At 40.4% G+C, this 24,705-nt stretch overlaps 1 protein-coding gene across 1 annotated transcript in view; it reads right to left on the reverse strand.

Annotated features, from left to right (window-relative positions):
* LOC127578767 (docking protein 5-like) overlaps positions 1 to 24,705 on the reverse strand; it is a 334,593-nt gene that overhangs the window by 64,227 nt on the left and 245,661 nt on the right. Inside the window, 1 exon segment of the mRNA XM_052031204.1 lies at positions 9,934 to 10,069. Within this exon segment, the coding sequence (XP_051887164.1) occupies positions 9,934 to 10,069 (136 nt within the window).

Raw genomic sequence — 24,705 nt, forward strand, 5'->3', positions numbered from 1 at the left:
ACCCTGTGGTGTGGAACTATCACCCCAAGCCCAGCCTCCCACCAGAAACGAGCAAGGAGTAGGAGGGGTAGCTGAACATGTGAAAACAGACCCCTGGGCAAAGAGGGAGAAAAACCCTGATGCTAGAATGTACCCTCTTTCAGTACTCCCCAATCCCTGAGCAGCTGTTCAGGGCCAACCAGATACTGTGCAGATTTATACATCATGGAAACCTCAAGAGATGTTACTAATAGCCCATCACGCCCCAGATAGAAACAAAGATCCAGTTGGATTCCTAAATTATATACAATCTACCCAGACCACGTACGGGGAACAACCCCAAGATCTCTTTTCCCTCTGTCATGCCATATTGAATCCTGAAGAGAGTATTAAATGGAAAGCAGCAATGCTGGCTCCTGGAGGAAGACGAGGTCCTATCGTTACATATGAAGATTTAAATCGGCAACATAACGATCTGAATCAACAAGTTAATATTATGTTGATGGCCCTCTCGGAGAGTTTGAAAAGACCCATTGATATGAGTAAGGTTCTGGAATGTAAACCTACTTCTAAGTAGACAGCCCAGGAATTTTGGGAACGTTTTATTACAGCATATCAGACATTTGCTGGAGATCAGGCATGCAATAATGGACAGCTGTCCGCCCAATTTAATGCCATTCTCAGAGAAAACAGCATCATTAGTAAAGATCAACCTGGACTGGTCCGATAATACAAGGGAACAATCCTGCAGGACAGTAATGGCTTTTTGGCCCAACAATGCAGAGGAAATTAGACCATCAACCAAGCCCCATGTGAAGTATGAGTTTCCTCTGCGTGCACCACCAGGAGTTGATGGCTAGGATAACTGGCCGTGCCCCAGCAGTGATGATCCCTCAGGGGGATCAGCATACGTCCTCCTCCAAAGATCCTATCAACAAGGAAGGAGGGCACCCTTTACCACCAACAACCCTTTCAGACAGTGACTTGAGTTTGCAGGAAGGGCTCTGCCATTGATAGCAAAGGACGGAAATGAAGAGCCCATTGTGATGATCAGGGTGCAGAGTGTCTCTCTTCCATTTTTGATTGATACAGGATCAACCTTATCCACCCTGGATCAGGAATTGTGGAGGAATATGATTTCCTTGTAGTTACTCATACTGTTCGAATGTCTGGACTAGAAGGTAATCTCAGAGATTATCTGACCACGGTACCCTAAGAACTGATTTACGATTACGCTACCCAAATGTTACCCTTCACCATTACATCAAATCTGGGTTGCAATTTGGCTGGAAGGGTCTTGCTCAGAGGACTTGGAGTAGAAATATTGTGTTACTGATAGGGAGCTCTATGTAAGTTCGCCCTCTGTGCAGCCACGAGTTCTAGTGGCAGTCAGCCCTCCCCAATGGTGGTCAGTAAACCTTCCCCTGGCATCGCTCTTTTCTGACCTGCCGAACCCTCATGTCACCCTGTGCTATGATCCCACTGGTCATAGCACTTCTATGAGCCATGTGAAGGACACACAGTTAAGATACAATTGACAGGGAAAGTTGAGGGACCACAAGGAACGGCCCTGATTGACAAAGTACCAGATAAGTTGTGGAGGCAAACAGGTCTGATTCACCCACATGTTACACTCACTGTTAATAAGGGACATAAGGCTAAGGAACTTGGTATCTTGACACAATGCTTGGTGAATCACAAAGGATGCTGCTAATTTGACTACTAAGCAGGAGTTCCCTCATGGCGTGTTGATGTATTGGGCGACAGCTCAGGAAGTTTTCGATATATTGAAACATCACCGACCACAGGACAGGACAGAAATTCCTGATGAGGTCTGGTCTGCATCTCCGTATGAGGTAGTAAAGACCACCTGTGGGCCTGGGTAAAACCCAACATCCAGCTACTGTCCATACCACAGTACCCTTTGAAGCCGGAAGCATGTGAAGGCATTGCACAACTATAAATCCAGCCTCTTTTTTAACGCACCCACCCTGTGAGATATCAGAGCCAGATCATGACTGTTTACAGAGAAATCATTTCCTAACCTTGGCTCGTGAGGATTTAAAGGACCATCCGATTAATGGAGCCACAACCTGGTTTGTAGATGGCTCAGCCTTTGTAGATGACCAGGGCCAGCAACGATCTGGTTATTCAACGTACAGGGTACTGATACAATGATAGAGGCTGCAGCCTTACATCATCCTCTCTCTGCACAACAAGCTGAATTCTTTGGTCTTATGCGTGCCTGCATTAAAGGAAAGAATGTTTCCCTTAACATTTACACAGACTCACGATATCCAAGATTTTGGTGCGTTATGGCAACATCGTGGATTGTTGACCTCCTCAGGCACTCCTATTAAGAATGCTCTGTTTGTTTCTAACCTCCTAGCATCTCTGTCTCAACCTTCCCCCCTTGCAATAATCAAGTGCGAGGCACACACTAAAACCCATGATCCAATTTCCATGGGGAATGCCTATGCGGATGCAACCACAAAGGATGCTGCTATCCATGGTCCCCTCTATGTGGATGGAGACAGACATCTCCTGAATAGACAGGCCCTGCCTGACATGGGGAGTGTAGTGAAACTTCAGGGGGACACCCCTGCAAATCAAATTAAATTGTGGAAGCAGCAGGGGTGCACCAGAGATCCTGACACACGGTTATGGGCCACTCCTGCTGGACAAGTTTGTTTACCAGATACATTTTTACCGATGTTACTTAACGATATACATGCCCTTAGTGACAGAATGATTAGTTATGTACAAAAACTAACCAAAGTTCTTGAGACTCTACATTCGCAGGTACGCAACACTCAGAGGAAAGAGGCGACAACACCCACGGCAGTAAAAGTTGAAGGACAACCACGGTGGATACATCACTCCGACTGTAAGAGGACTGGGCCTGGGAATGGACAGATGATGCGACGGAGGACAAGCAACACCCCTTATGAGACTTATAAGTGGCGAGAGTGGACAATTATGGTATCTGTAAGTATTTTGGGATGTGTTTTGGGCATCCTTCTAATGAATACCTTGATGTAGGGAGAAAAGAGGTTATCGTGGAATGATAAAAGGAGGGAATGTAAAAGGTGACTGGAAATGTAAGGGTTAATGGTGTGCAGCTATTCTTCCACCATGGTGTGGTATTGCTTCAACAATGGTGTGATTATAGTTATGGCTACAAGATGTGCAGGTGCTTAAGGCATATCTTGTTGCCATAACTATAATCACACTATTGGAATTGGAATGTGGGAAGAAATCGGAATAGAAACATAGAACCATAGAACAATACAGCACAATACAGGCCCTTTGGCCCACAATGTTGTGCTGACCTTTAAACCATGCCTAAGGCTATTTAACCCCTTCCTCCCACATATCCCCCTATTTTAAATTCCTCCATATGCTTATCTAACAATCTTTTGAACTTGACCAACGTATCTGCCTCCACCACCACCCCAGGCAGCGCATTCCATGCACCAACCACTCTCTGGGTGAAAAACCTCCCTCTGATATCTCCCTTGAACTTCCCACCCATTACTTTAAAGCCATGTCCTCTTGTATTGAGCATTGCTGCCCTGGGAAAGAGGCACTGGCTGTCAAAGTAGACCATTCTATTAAGACCATTAAGATCTATTCCTCCTAATATTTTGTATTTCTCTATCATGTCTCACCTCCTCCACCTTCTCTCCAAATACTAAAGCCCCAGCTCCCTTAGTCTCTCCTCATAATCCATACTCTCCAATCCAGGCAGCATCCTGGTAAGTCTCCTCTGTATCCTTTCCAATGCTTCCACATCCTTCCTATAATGAGGCCACCAGAACTGGACACAGTACTCCAAGTGTGGTGTAACCAGAGTTTTGTAGAGCTGCATCATTACCTCGCGGCTCTTAAACTCGATCCCACGACTTAGGAAAGCTAACATCCCATAAGCTCTCTTAACTACCCTATCCACCTGTGAGGCAACTTTCAGTGATCTGTGGATATGAACCCTCAGATCCCTCTGCTCCTCCACACTGCCCAGAATCCTGCCATTAACCTTGTACTCCGCCTTGGAGTTTGTCCTTCCAAAAGTGTACCACCTCACACTTCTCCAGATTGAACTCCATCTGCCACTTCTCAGCACTACTCTGCATCCTATCAATATCCCTCTGTAAGCTTCGACAGTCCTCCACACTATCCACAACACCACTGACCTTTGTGTCGTCTGCAAACTTGCTAACCCACCCCTTTACCTCGTCATCCAAGTCATTAATAAATATCACGAAAAATAGAGGTCCCAGAACCGATCCTTGTGGGACACCACTAGTCACAGCCCTCCAATCTGAATGCACTCCCTCCACCACAACCCTCTGCTTTCTACAGGCAAGCTAATTCTGAATCCACATGGCCATGCCTCCCTGGATCCCATGCCCTCTGACCTTCTGAAGAAGCCTACCATGTGGAAACTTGTCAAACACCTTACTAAAATCCATGTAGACCACATCTACTGCACTACCCTCATCAATCTTCCTGGTCACCTCCTCAAAGAACCCTATCAGGCTTGTGAGATATGATCTTCCCTTCACAAAGCCATGCTGGCTGTCCCTAATCAGTCCATGATTCTCTAAATGCTCATAGGTCCCATCTATTAGAATCCTTTCCAACAGCTTGCCCACCACAGATGTAAGGCTCACTGGTCTATAGTTCCCTGGATTATCCCTACTACTTTTTTTGAATAAGGGGACAACATTTGCCACCCTTCAATCCTCCGGTACCATTTCCATGGACCACAAGGATGCAAAGATCATAGCCAACGGTTCAGCAATCTCCTCCCTCGCCTTGGGGAACAGCCTGGGGAATATTCCATCAGGCCCCGAGGACTTATCTGTCCTAATATTTTCTAACAGCTCTAACACATCCTCTCTCTTGATATCTACATGCTCTATAACATTAACCTTACGAACACTGTCCTCAGTGTCATCAAGTCCCCTCTCCTTGGTGAACACTGAAGAGAAGTATTCATTGAGAACCTCACCCACTTCCACAGCTTCCAGGCACATCCTCCCACCTTTGTGTCTAATGGGTCCTACCTTTACTCTCGTCATCCTTCTGCTCTTCACGTACATGAAAAAAGCCTTGGGATTCTCCTTAAGCCTACTCGCCAAAGCCTTTTCATGTCCCCTTCTTGCTCACCTCAGCCCCTTCTTAATTCCCTTCCTTGCCACCCCCTATTCCCCATGAGCCCGATCTGATCCTTGCTGCTTACACCTTATGTATGTTCATAGTACATTTCCCTTCAAAAATGTGATCCCAATTTACACTCTCAAGTTCCAGCCTTATAGCCTCATAATTTGGTCTTCCTCAATTAAATATCTTCCCGTCCTCTGTGCTCCTATCCTTGTCCATGACAATGCTAAAGGTTATGGAGCAGTGGTCACTGTCCCCCAGATGCTCACCCACCGAGAGATCTGTCACCTGACCTGGTTCATTACCTAATACTAGATCTAATATGGCATTCCCTCTAGTCGGCCTGTCAACATACTGTGACAGGAATCCGTCCTGGACACACTTAACAAACTCTGCCCCATCTAAACCTTTGGCACTAAGCAGGTGCCAATCAATATCTGGGAAGTTGAAGTCTCCCATGATAACAACCCTGTTATTCTTGCACCTTTCCAAAATCTGCCTCCCAATCTGCTCCTCAGTATCCCTGCTGCTACCGGGGGGCCTATAGAATACTCCCAGTAGAGTAACTGCTCCTTTCTTGTTCCTAACTTCCACTCATACTGACTCTAGGGAGGATCCTTCTGCATTATCCACCCTTTCTGCAGCTGTAATAATATCCCTGCATTATCCACCCTTTCTGCAGCTGTAATAATATGCCACTCCTCCTCCTCTTCTCCCCCTCCCCATCCCTTTTAAAACAGTGAAATCCAGGAATATTCAATATCCATTCCTGCCCCGGTGACAGCCAAGTCTCTGCAAGAGCCACAATATCATAGTCCCATGTACTTATCCAAGCTCTCAGTTCATCACCCCTATTCCTGATACTTCTTGCATTTAAGTAAATGCACTTTAGCCCATCCACCTTCCTACTTTTATACCCTGTACTCTGCTTCTCCTTCCTCAAAGCCTCTCTACATGTTAGATCTGACTGTTCCATATCCACTTCTTCCTCTGACCTACCCCTCTGGTTCCCATCCCCCTTGCAAACTAGTTTAAACCCTGGCAAACCTGCCTGCAAGGATATTGGCCTCCCTCGGGTTCAGGTGTAACCCATCCTCTCTGTACAGGTCCCACCTTCCCCAGAAGAGATCCCAATGATCCAAAAATCTAAAACCTTCCCTCCTGCACCAACTCCTCAGCCACGCATTCATCTGCCATCTCCTCCTATTCTTACCTTCACTATCACGTGGCACTGGCGGCAATCCTGAGATTGCTACCCTTGAGGTCCTGTTCTTCAGCCTTCTGCCTAGCTCCTTAAACTCACTTTTCAGGACCTCATCCCTCTTCCTACCTATGTTGTTGGTACCAACATGTACCACGACTTCTGGCTGTTCTCCCTCGCACTCAAGAATCCTGTGGACCCAATCAGAGACATCCTGGACCCTGGCACCTGGGAGGCAATATACCATCCGGGATTAATGCTCACTTCCACAGACCTCCTATCTGTTTCCCTATTGAGTCCCCTATCACTACTGCCCTCCTCTTCTCCTCCCTTCCCTTCTGAGCAGCAGGATCGGTCCCAGTGCCAGAGACCTGGCTACTGCTGCTTGATCCCTGCAGGTCATCCCCCTCAACAGCTTCCAAAGTGGAAAACCTGTTACTGAGGGGAACAGCCTCAAGGGTCCTCTGCACTTTCTGCCTGTTCCCTTTCTTTTTCTTTTTCTCTCCCCTGACAATCACCCTTCTATCTGCTTCCTGGACCCTAGAAGTACCTGCTCTAAGGGGGGTGACTGTCTCCCGATGCACAGCGTCTACATAACTCTCTCCCTCCCTGATGCTTCGTAGTGTTTGAGGCTGCGACTCCAGCTCCTCAATTCTGAGCTGAAGTTCCTCCAACCTCAAGCACTTACTGCAGAAGTGGTCACCGTGCCCCACAGCAGGGTCCACTAGCTCCCACATCAAGCAGCTGCAACGCACCATCATGTCCTCCATCTGAACTAATTCTTTCCCTACCTAGTTTTATCCTACTTAAAATTTATAACAATAACAGGTAACAGGTAAACCTTACCTTTACCTATCAGCTACTCACCCACCTTGCCCCTTTACTGCCTAAGCCCATTGAGCCAATACCTGGGAGAAACCTGCGTACTCACAAGCAGAACGAGCAAACCACGTGCAGGCAGAACTGGAGGTCAGGATTGAACTCAGATCGCTAGAGCTACTAGCTATGCCACTGTGCCACCAGTAATACTTCTGGAACAGAAAGCTATGTCTGCATGCCCACACCCTTGACTATTCCATTACATTTACTTTCATGGTCTCTCATGGACCCCATTTCTCAGTCCATTCTGTTTGTACTGACGTTCCATATTTAATAGCATCATGATCTGCATGTAGTTCACTGTAATGGTCCACTCATCCAGAGGGTGGAAAATGGGCGCAAAGGCATTTGTAACTTATGAATTGGATTAACAGAGTGTCTATACTACTATTAAAAAAAAGATGTCTATTTTCCTGCAAATCAAAAAGCTGCAGTGCTAGAAATCTGAAATAAAAGCAGAAAATGCTGCAAGCACTCAGCAGGTCAGGCAGGATAATTTAATAAATGTTATAAAATGGACATTGCATTTGATTTAATTTGTGCAAGTTAAATGAATTAGCATAGTTTATTAATGTGCAGTTGCATTGAAATTATGATATATATTGCAGAACATATAAAGCAAGTTCACATATCTTTGAAATATGAGGAAAATTATTTTTCTAATTAGCATATCCTGCAGAAAGAAATCTGATCCAAGGGCATGTTTTATTAATTTCATTCATTTGACACAATTGGTTTGTTGTTGTGTTTTACAACAAGGCATGGTGTTAAGCAGTTAGCGAAAATGTACCCAAGTTAAGTCCAATGATGCCAAGACCATCTCTGCTGGCACCTTCACTATCCTATTGACTTTATTTATCCAAGCAAATCTTCGTATACACTTAATTACAAGCTAGAGTTTAAAAGATATGTCTTTGGTTTATGTTCACATGCGTGAGTGCACTTCCCAATATGGAATTCCATACAAAATAGAATTATTGTGTTGCTCTGAGAACTTGTGATCTTGTTAACAGGTTTATAAGTTTGCCTATTTCATCTCTCATTAAAGTCCAGAATGACCTTTTGATTGGGACTGGAGGAGCAGTTATCCTCAGAAATATGTTTCTGAGGTGAGGTTTAAAGCTCGGCACAACATTGTGGGCCGAAGGGCCTGTATTGTGCTGTACTGTTCTATGTTTTATGTTTTCTGCTATGTATCAATGTAGTTGAATAAGGCTTTGCAGTATGAAAACCAATGAGGAAAACTGCTTCAAAAATATCCTCAGTTGTAACTTTGCCCTTGACGTGAACTCCCTTCATGCCATCTGACAACAGCCTTTGCAGTCCAGCCTTGCTGCAACTCCTGACCTTCAAGGATTAAAGGGGCCATATCTCAGATCAAAAACAAAAGGTCTTGGGAGCACAGAATATGCCCATCGAAGTTCTAAAACTCAGCAGTGAGAGCTTCAGCCTGAAATCCACAGTCTTGTTGCCCATATCTGGGAGGCGAAGGATAAACCAGATAATCATGACCATCTTCAAGGAAGGAGACAAGTCCAACTGTAGTAACTACAAAGGGACCTCCCTGCTGAATGCCACAAGGAAAATCGCTGCCACATTCTTCCTCAACTGCCTACTCACAGTGGCCGAAGGGCCATTCCCCAAATCACAGTGTGGATTCTGTCCATCCAGAAATACAATGGACATGATCTGCACTCTGTACCAATTCCAAGAAAAATGCAGGGAGCAGCATCAGGCACTATAGAACATTAGGACAGCTTCCAGTTTTCTTTATAACATGGGAAAATTGAAGACTTTTGTAATTAATTCAACAACTGTGAAGAAAAATTGCAAAACTACAACCATAGTAGTGAAAAAAAATATAGGAAAGACTTCAATTAAGCACGATGCAGACAAAATGTTCAAACTAAAACTTGGTCTTCATGGTGCAAGCTGCATACAATAAGGGGAAGAAATTTAAAACAAATATCAGATTTCCTTTGTTCTGTATGAAGTTTGAGACCGAAGAACCCTAGAATGTGGTCCAAAATTCCTAATGTATTGGACACATTAAAAATAGTTAAACATTTTAATGAGTTAAGCATTTTAAGAGTTAAACCTAGGCTGGAAGATTCACTCTAGAATCCTCGGGGAAATCAGTCAAGAGATATCCTGAGATATGGGTAATAATTCCAGGAGTTATATAAATGCAGGGCATGCGCCTGAGGAGAACAGCTAACACAATTCTGATTCTAAAATAGGCATGAAGTGAAGAATATCAGTCAGGTCATAATATCAGTATAAATAAAATACATGGAAACCATAGAAACCAAAAGAAATACTTGAATTTTAGATGAGTTGTTCCTGACTCAAAACTGACCAGAATTTTGAAGCAAATATAAAAATTGTGCAGAACTGCCAATCAGAAGACTGATGATATTTTACCTGGGATGGTTTTCAGACTTAAGTATCTCCATTAAAGGACCTTAATATAGTTCATATTTAAATGTTACATTGTTTAATACAGAGGGTGGAAATTCATTGAGCAGCAACACTGGGATATGTATATTAGCGCTCTAACAAACAGCTTGTAAAAGAGTGCTTTGGCTTCTCCATCAGCTGCATTAAAACACAAAGGAATATGATGTATATGAAAGGAACAAGAAGAGTCCTAAATATTCCTTGATCATCCCCACTAACCAATGAATAGACATCAGCAGTGCACATACCCGTGAGTTTTTCTCCCTCTGTAGCATTTGCTCATGTTGTTCAGCAATGGCCAGTGCAGCGGAGTGAACTTTCTGATAAATTGCCTCACCTTCTCTCGTTTGAAAAGTAAATAGTCCTTCTCCTGTGTCACACATTCTGCCAAGATACAAAAAAAGTCAACATATAGTAAAGTCTAGTTTTAACATAACATTGATACTGTTGGACATCAGAAGCATCACAACTTTTCATTTTATTTTCACTACAGTCAGAGAATTAAATGACAGAGTTTCAACAGATGACAAGCTCAAAAGGAATTTAACCCAGAATGTATGCAGTGAAATATAACAGGAATGAACCCACAAATAAGTGTACTGTTGGTGACATAGCAACTGGCTTAGAATTCAGGAAGGGTTTCTTAGTGAATACATACTAATAGGATAAAATCTTTCTCTATTAGGAAACATGTCCATGCTGACCATCAGGTACCTATCTGTACTAATCCTATTTACCAGTACCTGATCCATAGCCCTCTATGCCTTTGCACTTCAAGTGTTCATCTAGATATTCCTTAAATGCTGTAAGATTAGCTGTCTCCATCATCCCCTCAGGCAGTGCGTTCCAGATTCAAACAATCTTCTGGACGGAAAATTTCTTCATCAGATCCCCTTGAAATCTGTTATCCCTTAACTTAAACCTATGTATGCCCTATCTTTATGCACTTGAGGTATGGGAAAAACATTCTTACTACCCACCTGAATTAATATCTCTGATAATTTGGTATACCTCTATCAGGTGCTCACTCAGCTTCCTCTGGTCCGAGGAAAACAATCCTGTCTCTCCTGGTATCTTAAATGCTCCATCCCAGGTAACATCCTGGTGAATCTCCTCTGCCCTGTCCCAATGACATCTTATCCTTCCTATAGTGTGCTGACAACTGTACACAGAACTCCAGCTGTAGCTGAACCAATGCTTTATAAAGTTATTTTTCCTTTGTTCTGACGGAGTGTTTCAGACCTGAAACATTTCTCTTTCACAGATAAAGCCCAAATGTTTCCAGATTATCTTTTTTTTTCAGATTTACAGCATCTCTAGATTTTTAAATTTTCTTTTATTGTGTAATTTAAAATTGGCCTGATTCTCTGTTCTGTGAGTTCATCAGGGTTGGAAATGGATTCATGTCTTCAACAACATCTTGGAAATTGTCCAGATCCCAGTAGTGAAGGATATTGGCCATAGAGAAACAAAGGAAGGGAGAATTCAGTAGCCAATATTAGGATGGGTGTTTGGCTCTGCCATTGGCACCAAATGATCCAACAGCGCCAAATCTATAGACGTCTGGAAATCGCACCATTTTAACATTGTCTTTAACCTCACTAAACTTTTCCTCTGGTCTATTGCTGGATATCCAAACTTCTACCTCTCAAAAACCTCCAAAGGTACTGGGTTAAAAGATCCCTTCAGGACTTTTACTATGTCCTCTTATGAGATCTCATCTGTGGTCTATGGTGCTAATGAACAAGCTTTCATTATCTCCGCCCCCATCACTGGTAACAATATTGACTTTCTCTTTCCATATTTGGCCATTTTGCTTTATTCTGCATCGTCACCCAGGAACTCGATGGCATCATTTGGTCTCAGGAACATCTCCACTTATTCCACATGCGGAGAAAATTGATCACATTTCTCAAGGTTGCCACATCCATTGGCTCTCATCACCACTGCTTTACCAAGGGAACTCTATTGTCTAATGAACTTACAGAAACTACAGACAACATTTGTGATAAATCTTCTTCAAAGCAGTTTAACATAAATAATTGAGTACTAATTACATTCCACCAGCTATTCTCACTCGTACAGTGCAGCACAGACTTTAGGAACACGCTGGAGGTCAGATGTCTGCCCTTCCACTCTGCCCCTGGACTTACCATTGAGTCCACGGACATTTCATAAGTTGCTGGGCAGAAAGGCCAGATACAGCCCATATCTGGCCCTTTGACTTTACTCCCGCTATAGTTGATGCATTTAACACTTGTCCATTCATTTAAGTAGGGCCGTCCACCATCATTTAAAGGGTAAGTTCATGTAAGTCTTTTCAATTTATATTTATTTTGGTGCATATTTCTAGTTTTAATTAATTAGCATTAGTTTAATGTGTTTTAAAATAAATTTATACTTTTTTAAGTTTAACATCTTTTAAACAGTTATTCAACTGTTTCTAAATCAAGTAAGTTATTTAGAAAGTGGAAAAAGCCTTCTAATCGCATAAGGGAAAAATAGCTGGCAAATGGAATTCCTTCTGTTGAAGCACTCAGACATGTACTGGAAAAGGACAAATGGAGTAAGGAAATACACATTACTTGATACCTAGAAGTGAGCCCTGCAGAACTGCACATCATCCAGGCTTCCAGTCACCGTTGATCACTACCACCTCCATTCTGTCATTGATTTGGATTTGGATCCAACGTCACTTGCCTTGGATCCCAAGGGCTTTTACTCTGTTGATCAGTCTGATATGCAAGACCTTTTCATAAGCCTTAGTAACATTCTTGTAAACTAAATTAAATATTACCTTCATCAGCTTGCCTTATTCCTTCCTTAAAAGAAATCAATCTGGTCTGGCACAAGTCCTTTGACAAATATATGCTGACTTAATTGAACTGTGGTGGTTTAATTTGTCCCTCAGATTTTTTTTTCTCTCTTTAAATTATACTCATGTACAATGCTCAGTTGTAAAGATAAGGAAAGCAAGGCCGACACTAGGATGATTTTCTTCCTGCAAAGCTGCTTACCTGTGCAGTATTATTAGCATCAAATATATTTAATAATACAGCAAGAGGTTGTGCTTTCACTGCCCCCGATTTCTAGTTGACAGTGCAAGGGTTAGTGGCTTCTTTTGAACTGATAACCACTCACTTTAAGGAAGATTCTGCCTTTTTGTGCATTGATAGCCAGACTCTTTTACTTTCAATATAGGGTGCAGCTCTCCTGCTTATGTCATTGTGTTGGTGCTCAAGGTTATACAATGTTCCAAGGACAAAAGTTATAGCTGCAGAATTTTTGCAAATAATTGAATATTTTATTACTGCCTATAACAATTATTTCTGTACACCCCAGTTAAATTATCCCCTGTTGTTAACCCTTCACCTGAAGATGATACTTGCTTGAGACCTGTTGTGTAGAACATCTAGCGATATCAACCAGTTAACATAAATTAAATGTAACATCAAAATACTCCACGGTAACATTTCCATTATTCTATTCCCCTTTGATCTGTAGTTATATATTAAACAGAGAGAGTCAAATGATTCATACGGTTTCCACACTCTTTCTCCATGTAGCTCATCGAAAGAATCATGACAATAGTATAATTATGCAGGTTTGCTCCTGGAAGATCAAAACATTAAGTAGTTGTATATCCCATCCACATAAATGCTATAATCTATGTTCTACAGGTTACTTCATCCTTTAAATTCCTGTCCATTGGGATTAGCCTGCCAGCAGAAGCTACTTATTTTACTTGCCTTAGAGCTATTGGTAATAGGCAGTTATTAAAAGTAGGATCTGGGCCTAATGGGGCTTGTGCAAAGATTCAAAATTGCTAAGACATTCCATGTCATATCACATGAATTTTAGCTAAATTATTGTCCAGCCCATTCGGTCCAACAAAACTCTGTTAGACGATAACTATATTTTGTACTAAATATATTCATTCCCAGACCTTAATAATATTTTTTGCTAAAGAAATAACAAAGGAATTGATGAGGTGTAATTACAAGAGTGTGCTTATTTCTACTGGGGGACCCTAACATTTAGTTAATAATAAGGAAATATCATACACATCTAACCAATGTGTAACAGTGTGAATGAGGTTATTATAATTTCACTACAAATATGACAATAATGAATTCATTATATGCTTGAATGACATATAAACTTCCATGTTTTAATAAAGAGGGAAGCTGTATATAAAAATTCTGTTTTCTTTTTCTGTTCCTCTTCTCATAGAAGGCAATGCCTCCAGTGACGCTTAGTCTTTCTGGCTACTGTTAAAACCCCTATCCTCACATTTTATATTTACAGCAATGGGAGTATTAGAATATAAGCCCATCCAGATAGCTGGCCATAAAACAATACTTAGCAGCAGCAGCAGCAGCAGCAGCAAATCTTCAGCCACCAGTCATAAGATCAATGTCTGGTTCAACTCACCTTTCCTAGTCTCAGGCAATTAAGGTCATGTGTAAGATTCCACATGCCACTCCAAACTGAGTGACTGGGTAAAGAGCTGAAGTATGAGTCTTCCATGGCTTAACATCAAAACATGGTGCACATTTCCCAGACATCAAGGAAACCTAATCAATTTCTTGAAAGAAAATACCATTTTCTTTTGGCTTAAAAAGCTGGGACTTTATGAAGGTGTTGGATCTCAGCTAGATTTTCAACATAATGAAGAGCCAAGACAGCCCTCATTGGGGCATACACACAAGCTAGGTTAGGAAAACCACAGAACATGCACCATTTGTAAACACGGAACCAGTTTTAGACCTTAGAATGTTCTTCATTTTGAATAGGAGAATCAACCTTTGGAGGAAATTTTCAGGTTGTCCAGGGAGTACAAATTTATTAAGTGAGAGTGATGGTAGAATTTGGGAGGTGGTGGGCAGGGCAATTTTGGGAACTTTTATATTGTTTATTGTGAAATCCTTATTTTAATCTCCTTTAATGGAGGTGGCTGGGGATAATTATTGTTTTATTTGCCAATGGGATTCCAGCATTTTATGCCATTTTCTGACAGGGGAACATTTGGTAATGTCATTTATTTAATCATCTATTCAGTTCTGAATTCATGAATAGACCACATTCCTGCACTAAACTGGCAGCAGATAGTTTAAATATTCAACAATAGCATAATCTTTCTCATTCCCTAAAAAGCTTTAGCAGCCGATGGGTCACATATAGAGGATGGAAGGTTTTCCATCTGACCATTAAGTTTCAGTAGAGCATGTTTTAGGCACCCTTTTTCAATGGTAGAAATATAAAAGAAAACTGTAACTTAGTCACACCCAAGTCTTTCCTTCGACAAGTAAACTGCTAAAGTGGTAAGTTCTAGCACCCCCTGAAAATTTTGCCTTCCATTTCCTATAAGCTTTTGCTCCTTTTGGAGTATTCACTTGCAATTCCAGTTACAGAGTGTATCAGATCTAATCACATTCAAATCAGATTTTTTTTTGTAAGCGAGTGTGTTAAATTTTATAAATTTGCATTCTTTTTATAACTTAGTACAAGTGCAATCTGGCAACCTGGGCACACATGCCTGTGAGCCCAGTGAAAGTCTCAGTCTACCAGTTCAGATGATTTCCAGACCCAAAATCTACATTAGCATTCCTGGCACCTGAAGCAGCATCCTCAGATTACAAATTGATAAAACCCATCCATGTGTTTATTTCTGGTTTTCATTCTAATGCAATTTGGTTTCTTCTGGAATAAGAAAGTGGTTGCTGATCCAGAAAAAGTTCATTGGAATTTTTATAACTCACTCTGAATTTCTACATGAGGTTCCTTGTAAATCTGCTCAGTAAGATATATTACTTTCCAAAGGCAAGATCAGACACTGGATCAAGGGTGGTGAAATTTATGTGTGCAATAAACTAGATTCTTTACCTAAGTTTTATTATTGCAATATTTCCCACATTGAACTGTTTAAATCATAAAACAGAACCTGGCATTCAACCTTGAAAGATCATTTAAGAGCTTATTCACGAAATAAAAGAAAGGAACATACTTATTAATGCCACTTTATCCAGAGAACATTTATCCCAGAGCTGTTTTATGTTTTATTATTTGCTACATCAGAAATTTTCCTTTGCAAAGATAATGATTGATTGTGGAAGTGACAGTGTATGGGTTAAAATAACAATCAGAACTTAAAGTATGCAAGTTGAAATGATTTATTAATCTGAAGGTGACAGAAAAACAGAGAAACTTTCAACTTGAATTCATCTCAAAGATTTCTGAAATTTCCGTCTTGGAACCTTGCAGCCTAATGGCATGAATATTGAATTATTCCACTTTAGGTAATCCCCACCCCCTTCCCCACAATGCCACCACCCACCCCCCCCCCCCCCCGCCACCATGCTTCTTCCCTTTCCTAGCCTCTTTTGCTTTCTCTCTCTTCTTACCTTTTACCCATTCCCCGGTGGATGTGCTCTCCCCTCGTCCCTCGCACCTGCCTATCATTATCTCTTACCTGCATCTCCCTATCACCACTCTGTGCCACCCCACCTCCCCTCTTTTATCTGCCTATCACTGCTCTGCTTTTCCCTCCTATACATTGGGCTTCCCCTTTTCCTATCTTCAGTCCTGAAGAAGGGTCCTGACCCAAAACGTTGACAGCCTGCTTTTCTCCATGGATGCTGCCTGGCCTGCTGAGCTCCTCCAGCATCATCGTGTTTTTCATCTAGATTCCAGCATCTGCGGTCCTTCGTTTCTCTAGTATTTCTGAAATCTTGCTGCTTTGGCAGCAATTTGCTCAGTGGTATTAGTCAATCTACTGCCTTACAGTGCCAGAGACCTGGGTTCAATCCTAAGCTTGAGTGCTATCTGTATGGGGTTAGTGTGGTTTCCATGTGACTGTGGGTTTCCTCCAGATACCGTTGATTCCTCCCATATCCCAAAGGCATGTGGATTGCAGGTTAATTGGCCACTCTAAGTTACCCCTAGTGTGTAGGTCAGTGGTAGAAACTGTGGGGAATTGATGACAATGTGGGGAGAATAAAAAAGTGGGGTGTAATGAATTGACCTGTATAATCGGTATGCAAGGTAAGTTTTTCACTGTACCTCAGTACAAGTGACAATAATAAACCAATACCAATATCAGTTTCAAAGAGGACATAAGGAGGCTATAAAGGGATATGGATAGATTATGTGAGTGGGCAATGATCTGGCAATTAGAATTTAATGTGGAATTATCCATTTCGACAAGGAAAAAAGGCATATTAACTAAATAGTGAGAAATCGCAGAGCTCTGATGCACAATTCAAAAAAAAGCTGGAATGCAGTTACAGCAAGTAATGAAGAAAACCCACATAACATTATTTTTCTTGCACCTAAAATTCAGTACAAGAGTAAGGAATTTATGCTTCAGTTAGAGTATTGGTGAGACCACATCAGGAGTTCTGTCTGCAGTAATGATCCCTTTATTTAAGGAAGGATGTAAATACATTGAAAGCAGTTCAGAGAAGATTTACAAGAATATTAGTTGGATTGAAGGGAATGTTGAAAGCATCCAGTGGAATTTTGAAGAGTGAGAAAGGATTCGATTGGATTGTAAGGATCTTGACAGGGTGAATGTGGAGAGGATGTTTTCTCCTGTGGGAGAATCCACAACTAGGGATCAGGGTTTAAAAATAAGGGGTCACTTATTTAGGATAGAGATAATGAATATTTGTTTCTCTCAGAGAGTTGTGAATCTTTGGCTCATAGGATGGTGGAAGTGGTCTTTGAACATTTTTATCCCAGAGGTATGATGATTCTTGATAAACAAGGGAGTAAAAGTTCACCACGTTAGGTGGAAATGGATAGTTGAGATTGCAATTAGATTAGCCGTGATTTTATTAACTGGCAGAGCAGGCTCGAGGGGCCAAATGGCCCCCTCCTGCTCCTGATTCACATGTTTGTATCTGGTCACTATCATACTTGTGGTTCCTTGTTGTATTTTAGTTTGCTGTTGTGATACCGATACTGCAATCATGATTACACTTCAGAAGTGTTTCACTTTGTGCATGTAATGTAGAAGGAATCTTACTTTGTCTTTTCTTTCATTTGTTATTGCAATGCTGTGCTGCGAGTAATGTGTCTAAAGGTACTGCCTGGCACATCCCTACTCTCTCTCGATCAGAAATCCTAATTATCTTTCCAGTAATTATTACATTAGCTAATCAGCAACAACTGGCACAGTGCAACTGAAATCAATACCCCATGATGGAGGTGCTAAGGTAATCAGCAAAAATTTTGCCCTGACTGCTATTCAGTTGCAGAAAATACACAAAATGAATGTTGAGTCAGAATGGGATTGGCTCACACCTTCTATGTGAAGCAAGATATTAGGAGCCAAAAGGCAGCTTGAGGAAACTAAATTATACTTCAGCAAGAATCAGCGTTTATGGAAGCAGGAGGAAGACAATCAAATAAGAAAAAAAATAATAAGTTATGGAGTCATGCAGCACAGAAATATGTCCCTAAGCCCACCTAGTTTAGGCCAGCCACCAACTGTCCATTTACACTAATCCTACATTCATTTCATATAATGCTCCTCACATTTCCATTGCTTCCCCCCAGATTCTACCACTCACCCACAGTCTAGGGGCAACTTACAGTGGCCAGTTAACTTCTGTCTGCTGTCCCCTTGAAAAAAGAACATGCACATTGTGGGCACTGCTCATTACCAGCTTGTCCAGGCCCAACTGAACTCCTCCCCTTTCTCCCATCATTGTAGCATTCATTCGTGAAGCAGCAGCAGTCTCCTGTAGCTGGAAGATAGCTACTTGTGTTTATGTCCTTTTCAGAGCTGGTGTTAAAGTCGCAGTTGCAAAGTTGGGTGCTATTTTTATGAGATCTTGAAATAGATCAACAAATTAGTGCCTGCTGAAACAATTGCTCTTCATATAAATCAAAACTGCAATGTTTAACGGACTTTTAACAACAGTGTGAGGGAGACAAACAATGTAGTTTTAATGCCACTCAAATAGTTGTGCATTTCCAAGTCGGCATGTCTTCACCTTTACGCTTATTTTTCTCTCACTACTTGGTCAGGGTGCAGTTCTTGCAGGCATGTTAACTCCTCAAACTGCATGAGTGTAATCTTAAAATTATCGGAAATATATTTTGTTAACTCCAGTAAAGGTTAAGCAGCCAGAAAAGGACAAATTGGCTTCATCAATCACCCAAATGATCTCAGCAGTGTGCAAAAATAATTATATATAAGGGTTTATTAAAAATCACCATTTGATTTTTTTATGTTCCCTTTTCAATAAGTGTTTCGCTACAAAGAATCAAGCAAAGTGACATCACTCCCACGGTATTACCTCATCAAAGTGTTCGCAGTCGGGTGCTGCTTTCATTTGATTGGCAGCGAATCCTGCAGACAATCAGATTTCAGTGTTCGAATGGAAGATGATTAATTAGCTTTGTGTGAAAACCATAAGCTCTCATACTTTGACAGACTTCATTTTTCAGACTAAATCAAAATAAATTCACCCAAGGGTCATTCATTCACCCCTGTCATTTTGTGATTTATGACTGTTCTACTTCAATTTATTTTCTCATTGTTTCAGTAGCTTTGAAAAGTGCCAACATATTTATTGAAAGTATTAAGTATAAATGTTAATGAATAATGATAATTGTGATATAAAATGATTGCAGATAAAGACATTGTTCAAAAATATGTTTACTTTATCATATGTTGCTTCCAGAATAGGAATGTCACACTACATATGATGGAGAAGATACTGCCTCTATTTCTACCATAGACTTTTTCTTTTATCCGCTGAACTACCAAAACAGGCTCTACACTCAAATCTTTTAAGTCATCTGCCTCACTTAATAGCTGTCAGCTGAATTCCCATTCTAAGTGAGAAATATTAGAGATTGAGTGGTGGTGTTGTTTGTCTGACAATTGGAGGATGAGCAATGAGAAGTGGGACGTTGGCTTGTGTGGTAGGTGCAGTTAGATCAAGAAGAGGCTTTAATTATTCAGTGTTAGGGAAGAAGGAGACTTACTTGCACAGTTTTACTCAAATTTCCATATTTTAAGTCGCATAAGCAAGACAAAAAAAAATGGGTATATCTTTTAAAAAGTACGTTTAACAGGTGCTGTTCTTCAACAATACAGCATTCCATTTTCACTGCACTGATTGACAGCTGGTTGCAGGAATCAAGGATGGGAATGCCATCAACTGAGTTTGGCTGTTTATCTTTTTTCTGGAATAAAAGGCCCACATCTTTAAAGATAGTCCCAGACATGTTCAACATCTCCTTCCTGTGGGAAATAAGTGGTTGAAATTTGCTTTATCTTTAACATTCCCATTAGTTAACCTTTGTATTCCCATTAAATAATAACATTCCCAATACTACTGTAAAACACTGATGAATCTTATGCCAATTACTACATCGACTAAATTAGCTTCAAACTCTTATGATGCAAATTAACTTGGAAATATGTCAGCACTAACACCACAAAGTTGGTGGAAGTTTCTTGAGTATGCCCAGCATTACCTAACATTATTATTATGACTTTTAAATAAAATTATAGTATGAATATGGTCATGAACTGATGATCCTTGTTGGAAGTTAGTTGCATCATTAAACCCAGCATCCAGTACTTCTGACTAGTTGGATCATGGTCTGGTATGGCAAATTGAATACGAAGGAATGTAAGAAGCTGCAGAGAGTAGTGGACTCTGTCCAATACATCACAGACACATCTCTTCCCATCATCGATAGTATCTACATGAGGTGCTGCCTCAAGAAGGCAATATCCATCATCAAAAATCCACACCATCCGGGTCATGCCATCTTCTCACAGCTGCCATCAGGCAGGAGGTACAGAAGCCTGAAGTCCCACACAACCAGGTTCAAGTACAGCTACCTCCCTTCAACTATTCGGTTCTTGAACCTACCAGCAAAACCCTAATCACTACAGTTCAGCAACACTATGACCACCTTGATCACTTTGCACTAAAATGGACTTTGTTTATTTTGTTCTAATTGTGTTTTCTTGTTAAAAAATTATGTATAATTTAAGCTTAATTTATGTTTTTCTTGTGAATGCTGCTTATATGATGCTATAATGCCTGTGAGGTTGCTGCCAGTAACTTTTTCATTGCACTTGTGCATGCATGTACTTGTGTTTATGACAATAAACTTGACTTTGACTTCTGTTTAAGGTACAGATTATGTTTGAAACACAATGATCTTCCTGTATTTTTGCAAACCAACATTCTTCAGCCTGACCATTAGAAAGACTTGACTGAATTGATAAAACACCAGTTTAAGAGCCCTAATGCAAGCCCCGACTAAATTAAAACACTTTGTTATTTACTGACCTAATTATTTCAAATTGGCCATCATAGAATCAGATTGGATTACAATACCACTTTAGCATTGTGGTCACTGTTAGAACAGCCAGCTATGAGAATATCTACAAAACTAATGTGCTCAGTTATGGAAAGCTCTTTTTGTGCATCGTTTAGTCTGAGAACCAGCTCCTATTATCCCAAATGGTTCATTGCAGATCTTTATATAAGTATGACAGTTATTGCATCCCATTAGTAGTGAACATGAGGTTAAGTGCCACATGTTTGTGATGAGTAGTAAATGTGAAAATTGGAATGTGGCTGAATAACTGCTTTGCATAATTGAACATTATATTTCCACACTTACTGGATGAGCCAAATCTTGAACCATCAAGGAAGTGATTGTAGTCTGACAAACCATTTCAAAAGTTTCATCTGGCTGAAATTGTTCCGGTTTCTTGATTGCTTATTTTTTTGTACATAAAGTTATTGGATAAACGATTCATTATGCAAATAACCACAAATAAATCAATTCATTTTCATGGAAACAGATGAATTTTGCTTAAAGTACCTCAGGGTTGCAAGCGCAATGAGCCATATTATATTGGATTATTTAAAGGTAATTCCCTTCTAATAAGCACAGAGAGGCAAATGAAAATAATAGTAGATATTTTTGTTGTATATGTAATTTTGAAAATCATGTTGACCTCAGAACAGAATTTATTTCTTCCAATCATGTGTTAAACATGATCAAAATATAATTTATTTTTAAATGGAATCTTGATGAGCAATTAGCTTAGATGGTAGGCTAAATTCCATTACTCTGTGGACAATCAGTGACTAAAATACCCTTTGAACACTGAGATATCTTATTTTCATTATTTTCAATTATGTAGCAACTATGTAAATAATCTGTAGAACATCTAGTTAATTGCAAGTTTTAAAAACAAAAGCTGCATACACTCAACAAAATATTTTAACTCAACAGAAACCTCCAATAGTATTGCTTACAGCTTATGCTGTTTTGTAACAGGTGCATTGTACCATGTAACAAAAAAAGCCCTGCTGCTCATATAAAACTAATCTATACTTATCACTTCACAAAACTTGCTTAAGGTGCAAGCAAGCTGGCCTCTCTTCACTGTTCAAAGTATCCGTGCCTCAAAATTGTCTTTTCACAGAAGATCCAACATCACTCATGCAGAAATGAGGGTGGAATTTATAATTGTTTTATGCTAATATTTCCAAGTGTGTCAACTTTTATAATGGTATACCAGAATGTAAAATCCTGTGCTTAATAAAAAGTCACTGAAGGCAAACCTTGATGCAAACGACAAAAGTTTTGTTTTGAATGAGGCTCAAAAATTGAAGCTGTGTGCAGGATTCTCTTTAATTTTGTGCACAGAACATAATTTAGTACAATTCCTATGTCTCAGCACTGGTTCCATTTTCCACTCTGAAGACTCTCCATCTGGGGAAAAGTTCAGTTATCCTGAGAGGATAGCACATTGGTTAAGCATAAAGCAAAATTCTTTGAGAAAAATAAGCGTACAAAAATTTTAAAGGTAGTTTCTATCAGACTCCAGAAAAAAAAGTCAATAAGGTTGGGAACTCTTCCCAGTCTGAATCTCTTCTATATTGTTGATTTATAAGGTGAATTTGGGCCACATTGAACCTGAACATATGAGCATTATTTTACCTGGCATTATTTACCAGGTAAGCTGCTTCAGCTGGAGACTAAAATATACACCTGCTTACATTTCTCATTAAATGTACTTACTCATTTTGACAATGCCAACAATATTTTCAAATTATGTTCGGCAGTGCATCTTAGAATGACTCATTACTTATAAAATATCTATTCAGAGATTATGGTTTCTGGTACAATTATTCTCAATTGGAGAAAAGCACTATTTCAATTTTTATAATCTATTTTTTGGGTCTCACAACGATTTTAGTGGCATTTTTAGTTGTTAGAGGTCTCTATAAAGTTGAAACAGTATTTGCTTTAAAAGCACCTTTGTTCAAGAATTTGAATGGATAATAGCTATGCTTACTTGAGTTCAGAGTCTTGTATTTATAATCTAATAACTTAGATCTCTGTCTTGCAAGTTAAAGGGACAAGAATTCATTCTTTGTCATGCATAATATTGGACTCCATCTTCCAGCTCACAATGCAGCCTCACCACCTGTGGTCCCTGCCCACCCACACTTACTTTTCCAGATGTGGAATGCCAAGTAAGCTGACCCCTCTATACCTGACAGGTGTCTGGTAAGCATAATAAGATCCAAGTTGTGAGTGAACCTCAAGCAGGGAATCCGGAGGTCCTGCCCCTGGAATGTCTTTGATGGCAAACCATGTGAAACCACTTAAGTGGAATACCCCAATTACCTTGACTTAGGACTCAGGAAAACATTTGGTCTCAGTGGGTTGGACAAGGACATGAGATTGACATGGCTGGCCGGTGGTTGGCCTGGAAGGAAGGCTGATAAGCAAATAATTTATGGGGGATCTAATTGAGTTGGAGTCTCAATGTCAGGCTGAGACATGCTCAGGAAAGTCCCCTCCAAGTCACACAGCAGCAGGACTGGCCTATGAATATGTTGTTGGCCATGACAGCATGAATGAACATCCTGGAGATAGTGTTCGGACATGTACTACATGCGACTACACATGTGCAGGGTCCTTTGTGCATTGCACATTAAGGAAAGTCCTGAACAACAAGTTGAACTTTGCATATCACAGTGTTGGTCTTCAATTTCCATTTCCATTTTATTTTTCACTAAAATTTGATTCTGCATTGATGAGTGCAGTTCCAACATCACTTAAGAAGCTCAACACCATCCAGGACAAAGAGACCCTCTTGATTGGTACTCCATCTACAACTTTAAGCTTTCATTCTCTCCACCGTTGGTGTAAATTGGCTGCAGGGTACACCACTGAAAAAAAATTAATCACAGTTACTCACCTAGGCTACTCTGACAGTACCTCCCAAACCCATGACTTCTATCACCAAGAAGGGCAAGGCCAGCAAACACATTGGAACAGCACTACTCGCAGGTTCTCCTCCATGTCATATTCCATCCTGAATTGGAAACATTGCTGGGTCTAGATCCTGGAACTCTTTATCCAATAACATAAGGATTTCTTTTAACCAGAAGGACGGCAGTGGCTTAATAAAATGGCCAAATACCACTTTCTCAAGGACAATAAATGCTGCTCCTGCCAGTGACACACACATTCTGAAAAATAAGTTAGAAAGCAAAATCACTGCATTATGTAACCTAATTTCTCGGCAAAAGTATCTCCCTCACAAACCATTTCACTTTCACTACACAGATTGGTCCTGGATCTTGCAAAACAATCAATAGAGTCATCACAAATCGATATTAAACACAATGTGGATGCACAAGTTATATGGCATGACCTGAATAGTCATAGAAACATTGGATCACTACAGAGATATGAAAAGCCACCATATCCAATGCATGTCTCAGTCCAATCCTGAATAACTGTGCTCATACTAGAGTTGGTATTCACTTACATTATCAATTAATAGTTGGGATAGATAGATATTTTCCAGTAATATTGCAATTGAATTCATCCATAATCTTCTCTCATTTGCTCGCCATTAGGGTTTTTGTGGATGTGCATAATCCCAGACACATTAGTCAACAAATAGCAGACAGCAATAAGTTCAGCAAATCAATAATCTGAGAGAT

This window comes from Pristis pectinata, chromosome 16 (genome assembly GCF_009764475.1).
Source record: "Pristis pectinata isolate sPriPec2 chromosome 16, sPriPec2.1.pri, whole genome shotgun sequence".
Classification (NCBI taxonomy): Eukaryota; Metazoa; Chordata; class Chondrichthyes; order Rhinopristiformes; family Pristidae; genus Pristis; species Pristis pectinata.